Genomic DNA, 9212 nt, shown 5'->3' on the forward strand with positions numbered 1-9212 from the left:
TGCCTCCTTATGGAGTATAAGGTTTATTTCCAGTCAGGCTAAATTCTTAGGGAGATGGGTGCTGCCACCATACACCCTCTGTCCTGCTGGGGAACCTGAGGTGGCATGGTTTGGCAGCCTGGGGATCGGCCTCCTTTTCACAGATTAACGCCAGGGGGTCAGGTAGTTGACACGACTGTGGAAAGAAACAGGTGAGGTGGGGGCCTCTAGGATGTCCTGGGGAAAAATCTCTAGGCCTTCCCCACCAAACCCACCTTCCTGCCCTCGAGGCTCTGAAAACACAGCTTCTGTCCTGTCTCTCTATGGCTCAAGAGCCTTCGATGGCTCCCTATTACCTTTAATATATTTTTGCCTGGTCTGTTTGACTTTCAAGCCCCACTTCTGGTTTGCCTCATCTTTATCTCCCGTGAGCTTTACTCACTTTTCAATCATTTAGTGAGCCTACTCTGGCAGGCATTATATAGTAGTAAAAAAAAAAAGAGCTTTCCCTTGTGTGTGCACAGGGTGTGTGAGAGAAGGCAAACTTTCATCAATAATTATAATGCAATAGCCTGTGTGCTCTAAGATGGAGAGGGATGCGCATACGAAGACCAACTGGAGGGGGGTTTGAGCTGGAGGGGAAAGGCAGAAGGTCAGAGGAGACTTCAAGGAGGATGGGACATCTGGGCTGGGCTTTAAAGTGTAAGGAGGAGTTTTCCAGGCAGAGGTAGAAAGATCATCTAGGTGCTGAAACAGCACAAGCAAAGATATGGAGTGTTTGATTGCTTGGTTTGGGTTGCACGCAGGAGTCTGGTACTGCTAAAGTGTAGGAAAGGGGGCTGGAGAGGTGGGAGATGGCCAAATTATGAAGGTGCTTGAATATCTTGCATTCTTCTCCTGGGAACACTTGTCCCAGCCCTTACCACTTCACCTGCTTCCTGGAAGGCAAATTCTTGGCTCCTTCCATTATATTTCTTGTATGTCTGTTTACTCTTCCAGTCCCTGCTCTTCTCCTAGGTAACCCCGCCCCCCCAATCCCCCTAACCCCCGTCTTTGCCTTTTGGTCTCCTCTGGGCCAGATCGGGAGGGAAAGGCACTCTACTCCCTCCACCTCCCAGTGGGCTGCACTTTTGCCTGGCGAAGATCTCTCCAGGGGAAGACCTTCGCGCCCCCCTGACAGCATCCAGGAGGGTACCAATCCTCTGGCGCCTCCCTCACGAGGGCCCGCGCGCTGCCCGACTGGGGGGCGTGGCCAAATGTGGGGCGGGGGCGGGGTCATTCCCCCCCACCCCCCACTGCAGTTGGAGCCCTACCTGTAGATCGAGCCGAAGCGTCGGAAAGCATTCCTGCAAAAGAGAGAGGAGGGTGAGGCCGAGGTGAGGAAGGGTGACCCTCTCTGGGAACAAGCACACCGGCAGGGGCCATCCCACCAAGATTACACTGCACCTTCGCCCCACCTTAACTCCTCCACTCTGAAAGGTGGAGTTGCCAGGGACTGGATGACAGGATGTTCCGTTTGGTAGGAATTAAACATTTAGTCATTTTGAAATTGCAATTTTCGTGTGGTGTTTCGGAGCCAATCAATTCTTCCTAGGTCTCACATTTTCAAGGGGCACTAGGTATGCGTTGGTGAAAGCAGCCAAGACCCCACTCTCCTTCCGCCAGGTATGGGGCCCCGGCGTCTGTAGGGTCACTTACAGGGAGTCGAAAGGCAGGGGCTTCTGTCCATAGCGATCCAGGCTGGGATTCTGGTTAAGACAGAACTGGGGCGGGCCAGAGGAATGGGGGGGGGTCCACTGAGTAGAGGGGACACGGACTCCCCCGCCGAGGCCCCGCACAGCACTCTCTGCCGGGGATCTTGGCCCTGGGCACTGGGAGACCTTACTCTCGGTCTCCTCTCTCCCTCCCCGACCCCCGTGTTAGCCGCTTCTCTTCCACCCCCGCCCCGCCAGGGACGGAGCAGCGCGCCTACCTACCCGGCAGTTCTGGGTCACCTCCGGCTTCAAGTACCGCACCGCGTAGCCGCTGAAACTCTCGACTGCGGAGAGAGCGCCCATCTCTGGCCCCCCCGCCAGCCCAGAGCAAGCCCCGCCCCTACTCGTACCTGAGCCCCGCCCCTAGATCAAGCCACGCCCACGCCTGCTCGTAGAACCAGTCACCCCTCCGGACTAAGCTCCGTCAGTCCCAGAACCAACCTGCCCTCCACCTCCGCCACACTGGCTCCCACTGGCTCGGACCTGGCCCCGCCCCCTCCCCAGGACAAGCCCTGTCTCTGTGAGCCTCAATCTGTATGGGTCCAGTCCGCTCTGAGTGCCCCAGCTGCTCCTATCTCCTAGACCTGTCTTTGTCAGAGCCCACCCCCGAAGCCCCCCGCCCGCGGTCAGCGCTCGGGGTCAGGGCTCTAGGGACCCAGTTGTCTCTCCCACACTAAGGCATCCTCCCCGCCGGTAGACTGACCCTTCTTGCTCGGGCAGGGCAGCTTGAATTCGCCGGCAGAGGACACGAAGCGGGACCAGTCCTCGATGGCGCGCGTGAAGTTGGGCCAGTCGACCCTGTTGATGCCCGGTGCGATGGGCGCCAGCTTTCCCTCGCGGCACCTATTTCGGAGCCTCTGGCCGGTCGCCGTGATGTCCTGCCAGGACGAAGGGAGTCAGGGCGCGGGGGGCACTTGAACCAACTGACCCAGGGGGTTCCTGAAGCCCCTGAAGGAGATGTGAAGGGGGTAGGGTCCCAAGCTGGTAGCTGAGGAAGTGCGCGGAGTAGAACCCAGCCCTCGAGGTGCTTGGGGCTGGGTGCACGTGGGACCTTCAGGTCCCCAGAGCAAACCCAGGGTCAGGGGCAAAGGACACTCACCAAGCATTGCAGGGGTTTGTTGGGGACACCGAGGGGTGTGAAGTGGGCATTGTCAAAGTCATCTGAAGGAGAAAGAGAAAAGGAGGAGTCCACCAGTGGTCACAGGCCCACACAGGAGAGGTTTGGTCCACACTGCTTTAAAAGGTTTTTGAAATACTTGAGGGCCTCCCTGGTGGCGCAGTGGTTGAGAGTCCGCCTGCCGATGCAGGGGATACGGGTTCGTGCCCCGGTCTGGGAGGATCCCATATGCCGCGGAGCGGCTGGGCCCGTGAGCCGTGGCCGCTGGGCCTGTGCGTCCGGAGCCTGTGCTCCGCAGGGGGAGAGGCCACAGCAGTGAGAGGCCCGCGTACAGCAAAAAAAAAAAAAAAAAAAAAAAAAAGAAATACTTGACAACTTAAAAAAAATCTAAGATCAAGTGGATCCTTACTTAACACACCCCATTCAACAAAACAAACTCCAAATAGATAAAAAATTTCAATGTAAAATAATGAAACCGTAGACATACTAGAAGAAAACATGGATAAATTTCTTTATAACCTTGGGGTGGGGGAGGCCTTACCAACTCTAATTCAAAATCAGGTAGCCTAAAGAAAATGTTGATAACTTGGACTACATAGAAATAAACTTCTGCATGGCAACATAAGGAAACATAAGGACAGTCAAAAGACAAATGGGAAAAGAATATTTCCACTTATTTTGTAGATAAGGTGCAATTTCCCTAATATTGAAAGAATTCCTATAAATCAAGACAAAATAAAATAAAATAAAACAAAATAGAAGAAAAAGAGAAAAAAAGAAAAATAGGTAAACAGTCTGCACAGGTAGTTCACACACAAACACAAGAAATACAAATGGTCCCTAAACTATGAAAAGACACTCAGCTTCATTCATAATAAGATGCATGCATATTCAAACTACACTGATACCAATTTTTCATATGAGATTGGAAACAATCCAAAAGTTAGTGCAGTTGTCAGAAACAGGGCCATTGCCATATGTTGCCAGCAGGGTGTATAAATTGATTTGAGCCTATGGAAAGAAATTGACATTATCTATTGGAATTATAAATACCCATGCCTTTTGACCCTATAGTCCCACTTCTGGGAATTTATCCTACTTTATAGTTGCACAACTGGGAAATGATGTGGGTAGAAAGTTTGCCCATTTCAGCATAGTTTGTAATAGAAAATGATTGGAAATAACTTAAGTGTCTGTCTTTAAAGGACTGGTTAAATAAACTATGATACATCCTCACTATGCCTTGATTAAAAATCAGTAGAGGAAGTTCTTGATTCAAAACCTGCCAAGGTGCAGAAGAGTATATGCCTTTATATGGCTTTAAAGCCTAAAATTGAGACGATTGGAGGCAAAGAAGAATATAGATTCAGGTCATCACCCAGCCAAGTCATCGAACTTAGCATCACGAATAGTGGGATAATGACATTATGTGCCTCCTGCTGAGCCATCATGGCAAATATGGCATCCAACACCTGTGAAAGCTTCTACAATCAAGCTTCTACACCTATCTTCTAGTTGACAGAAAATAGACTCTCAAGGTAATCAACACCATAAGGAAACAATCACTCAAATTCACAATGTAGGACTCATCTACAATAAAACTGTTTTGGACTCTTTAAAAAGTCAATATTATGAGGGAAAAATGGAAAGTGGGTAGACTGTTTTAGACTAAGACCCAAGAGACATGACAACAAATTACAAGGTACAATCCTAGACTGAATCCTGGTTCCAAAAATTTTTTGACAGCTATAATTTGGCGATAATTGGGGATGTTTTAATATGGACTGAATATTAGATGTTAGGGAATTGTTTTTAACTTTCCTAGATGTGATAATGGTATTGAGATTGTTTCTGTCATTGGGAACTGCTTGCTAAAGTGTGTGTGTGTGTGTGTGTGTGAGAGAGAGAGAGAGAGAGAATGAAAACAAATATGTCAAAACATTAATTGAAGCAGGTGGAAGGTAATGAATGTTCATAGTATTAGTCTTTCAACCTTCCTCTATGTTTGAATATGTTCCTAATAAAAAAAGTTGGGGAGGAAGAGAATAGGTTTGTATTTACAGTAGTAAACAATGGAAGGATTCAGCAGGAGCTTAGAGTGGTTACCTGTAAGTGGGGGTAGCAGGGGAGGAGTGAGAATTTTTTAAATGTACATTGTTACAGCATTTTGAATTTTGAAACTGTGACTCCATTGCTTTTATTTAAAACGTACTTGAAATAATCAAGAGCTCTCCCTAAAAATCTAGACTCCTGGCCTCTCCCGGCAGCCAGGAAATTCGTAGAACTGTGCTGACCTTTCCCACACGGTATCAGCAGGACCTCATAGCTGCTCCCCTTCGGAGGGGGGTGTCGGGACTCCACCTCACCTTTCACCCCTTCCCCCCACTGCGTCCCCACCCACTTCCCGTATTTGTGTTTCCCATCCTGGCCCCGCAGGTGTCTCTGTGGGGCCTCTGGAGATCTCCCTATAGTCTCTGACACCCTCCCTCCACCCGCCACCGGGGTGTGAACCTGGGTATCTCCCTGGACTCCTCACTCTTGCCCCTCTACCCACACTGGTACAAATCATGTTACTTTATCTCCTAAATACCTTCCAAATCCCTCCCCTGTGGCCAGACACTATCACTACTTCCTGGAGACTGTGGTCCCTCCCAGTGTCCTAATCACTCCCCCTGCCCCCCATCATCCGCTTCTCGTCTCTCTGGGTCACCCACTCCCCACAGCCCCAGCGCTCGGACCTCTTTCCTTCTTAAAGTCTTCAGAGATTCTTATCTACCTCCCCAGGAACCCCAGACCCCTGAGCTTAGCCCTCCCTGGGCTGTGTCCTCATCCGCAGCCACAGCTCCTGCTGCCCCCGCACTCCTTAGCCTCCCACCTAAGCACGCGCCTCAAGTTCACCAGCACCTCACGCAGCTTTTCCCCTCCAGGCCTCTCATGTGCTGTTCCCGCTAGCTGGAGCGCCTCTGTTCCAGGCACAGTGTCAGGCACAAAGCAGGCAATTAATAAATGTGCTGGAATGCATGAGTGTGGGTGTCTGTGGGGCACCGCTATCTCCATACCCAAGCTTCTCAATCGATGAAGGGTTCTTCCTTAGCCCCGTGTGGCCCTTTACCCCAAAGGCTCCCATGTCCACCTCTCTTTCATGACAGGTGTCTTTCTCTCCGTCTGTCAAAGGGAGCGATGATCGGGCAGGAGTTTTTATTACTGCTATTATTATTCCTCCTCCTCCTGCCACTGCTGGGCTCTGCGCAGTTCCCGCTCCATTAATAATAATAACATATTGTTGAGCACATATTATGTGCCAGGCACAACTCCAAGTGCTTGTCGTGCCTTATCTCATCTTAATCTCCAACTAGCCCTGACAGGCCGGCACTGTCAGCGTCCCCATTTTACTGATAAGGAAACAGAGGCTCAGACCTGGAGGATACCCCGGCGGGGGAAGCAGAGCTGGGGCGACTCCCTTTAACCCTTTCACCTGCCACTCATGGTTTCTCCCTCCGAGATCTCTCTCCTCCAAACCACCCACGACTTCCCCGAAGGCCCAAAGGGGCTGGTGGTGGCCAGGTGGCCTGACCTTTGCGGCAGTAGGTGGTGGACTGGCAGTGCTCGTCGGAAAGGCAGGCCCTGACGGAGTCCATGTCCATGCGGCGCAGGCTGGGCAGGGCTGGGTGGTAGAGCTGCTGCTTCACGCTGGCCAGCTTGTTGCGCCGCGGTGCCACGGGCCGCAGGATGGCCGGGGATGCGTACACGTGGGTGGAGCCGTCCTCCCAGGGCACCAGGTTGATGATGCGGGCCATGGCTGGGGGGGCAGAGACACCCTAACCAGACACCCTTCTGTGTGGGAACACAACCTTGGCCAGTGCCGATTTGTCTACTCGTCCAACAGGTACTGACCACCTACTGTGTGCCAGGAGCTCTGGTGGGGTCAGGGACGCTCAAATACACACACACACAGAGGATGTGCTGAGGGCCCCGGCAGAGGTCAGTACAGGGGGTGTGTGTCTGGGGAGGCTGGAGGATTCAGCGAATGGTCTAAAAAGAGATGCCATTTGTGTCTGTTCTTCAATAATGAGCAGGAAGCAGCAGCAGCAGCAAGTGGATTCACAATTGAGCCCAGTCTGCCTCTGGGTAATTAATTATGGGCTTCCGGCCTTAGCTAAGGTACCTGGCATTTACTCAACATTCTACAGAGAGACATAGAAAGGTTTTAAATAAGGGGAGAGACGTGATAGACAGGAACTAGAAAAAATACGGCTGGTTCCCCAGTGCTTCGTTTTAAAAAGTGGATATTCCCAGAGCCTTTGAGTCATTTAAACTTTAGTGAGAATTTGTTGAGTCCCGTTGCTTTCTTCCTGACCCCGGTTGGAGGTGAGAGATGGAGGTGGGCGGTAGGGAGGTGGGCAGGAGGAGAGAGGACCTTGAGCCCTGGAGGAGCACGGAGAGGGCATGGCGACCAGACGGGGAAGCCGCCTCGAAGGCTGGGCCTTCGTGGGGAAGGGACAGGGAAGTGGGGAAGTGAGGGTAGAGGGGAGGGAGGACTCCCTGCTCCTGGTCCACCCCACTGGTACCTCACCTGCAGGCCACGGGCGCCAGGTGCACAGGCTCACAGGGATTTTCCGCTCTTCCGACTGCTCAGTGGGGAAAAGAGGCAGGGAGATGGGCCGAGGCCCAGTGCCTTATAAGGCAGTAGGAGAATAAAGGGACATTCTGCAGAGACAATGCCCATCGCAGCCCGATTGTGAGGGCACCAGCTCCTCGGCCACCATGACAACCGGAGGCTCCGAGGAGAAGAGCCTGCTGCCGGGGGTCCTCGCACTGGCCCCCCTCTTTCAGCCTTCCTGAAGGATGCTGTCTCCCAGGCCTCACACCGGCTGGGCACGTTGGGAAAGTCAGACAAGGAGCTGGGCCTCCCTGGGGGTGGCCATGCCAGGGCTGGCCAGGGCCAGCCAGGGCAGGCTGTGTGACTCTAGACTACTTACTGTCTGTCTCTGGGCCTCAAAGCTCCCATCTGCCTTAGGCAAGGGCCCCCGGGCCCTGCCGGGAGGAGTGCCTGTGAGCTGACAGGGCTCACGGACACTTGCTCCCCTCCTTACAAGCCTCACGGAAGAGGACACTGCCCTGCCTGCCAGTCCTTGAGTCTCCAGAGGTGGAGATTAGTGGCTTCCAGGATCCAGGGTCAGCATAAGGGGATCAGGGAGAGTGGCGGCCTCAGCAGGACAGGGATTAGCAGGTGATACTCTCCCTGCAGGCTTGCAGCCTCCCTCCCACCTTCCCAAAAAAGTGAGGTCATGAGGTCCTAAGCCCGGCACCCTGAAGCCCTGGGGCCTGACCACCATCAAGGTCAGAACCACTGGGGGAGTTCTCTGGCGGTCCAGTGGTTAGGACTAAGCGCTTTCACTGCCGTGGTCAGGGTTCAATCCCTGGTCAGGGGACTAAGATCCCACTAGGCTCGAAGGGAGGCCAAAAAAAGAAAAAGAGAACCACTGGAGGTGGACCCTGCCCCCCCATCCCCGTGAGGAAACCCTGGGGAGACTCTTAACTTATTTGCATATCTTGGCACGTGCTTTTGCATACATCTGCCCAAGTGCTGAGCCTGATGGGCCCTGGCACCCCTACTGTGAGATTCAAGTAGGATTTGGCTCCCTAGTTGCTTCTCCTCCAGTGCTCCATCCAGCCCCAGGGCAGTGTCCCCAAGTCCCACCCCTTAAAGAAAACTTTCCCTGGACTTCATTCACCACCCCATCGCAATTTTTTTTAACTCTTTTAAAGTTAAAAATATAACAAAATCTAGAAAGTGCATAAATATATAATGTAACTCATAATTTATAAAGTGAGACCCTGTGTAACTATCAGTCAGGTCAAGACATGGGTACTACTTTGCAAAACAGTGTAGCAGTTTCTTAAAAAGTGGAACATAAATTTACCATATGACCCAGCAATTCTACCTCTAGGAATCTTCCCAAGAGACATGAAGATATATGTCCACACAAAGACTTGCATGCAGATGTTCATAGCAGCATTATTTATAATAGCCAAAAGGTGGAAACAAATTAAGTGTCCATTGACTAGCGGATAGGTAAACAGACTAATATATCTATGCCATGGAAACAGACTGAATGCCATGGAATACTCTCGGGAATTAAAAAGAAATGAATTATGGATATGTGCTACACTGTAGATGATCATCAAAACATTATGCTAAATGAAAGAAACCAGACACAGAAACACTCCACATATTATATGCTCCATTTATATAGAATGCCTAGAAAAGGCACATATTTAGAGACAGAAAGCAGATTAGTGGTTGCCTGAGGCTGGCGGGGGGAATGGGGAGTGATTCTAACCAGCATGAGAGATCTTAC

General features: G+C 51.6%; 1 protein-coding gene across 1 annotated transcript; it reads right to left on the reverse strand.

Moving 5' to 3' along the window:
- Positions 1–6647, reverse strand: SPMIP8 (sperm microtubule inner protein 8; the record flags this gene model as incomplete). The annotated part of the gene is made up of 7 exons (XM_082606942.1): positions 1–175; positions 1293–1325; positions 1678–1742; positions 1956–2017; positions 2437–2611; positions 2833–2894; positions 6425–6647. 7 exons carry the CDS (start codon positions 6645–6647, stop codon positions 145–147), a joined length of 651 nt encoding a protein of 216 aa, XP_082463068.1. The 3' UTR covers positions 1–144.
- Between the last annotated feature and the right edge of the window lie 2565 nt (positions 6648–9212).

The sequence above is a fragment of the Mesoplodon mirus genome (assembly GCF_964341445.2).
Source record: "Mesoplodon mirus genome assembly, chromosome: 19".
NCBI classification, from domain to species: Eukaryota; Metazoa; Chordata; class Mammalia; order Artiodactyla; family Ziphiidae; genus Mesoplodon; species Mesoplodon mirus.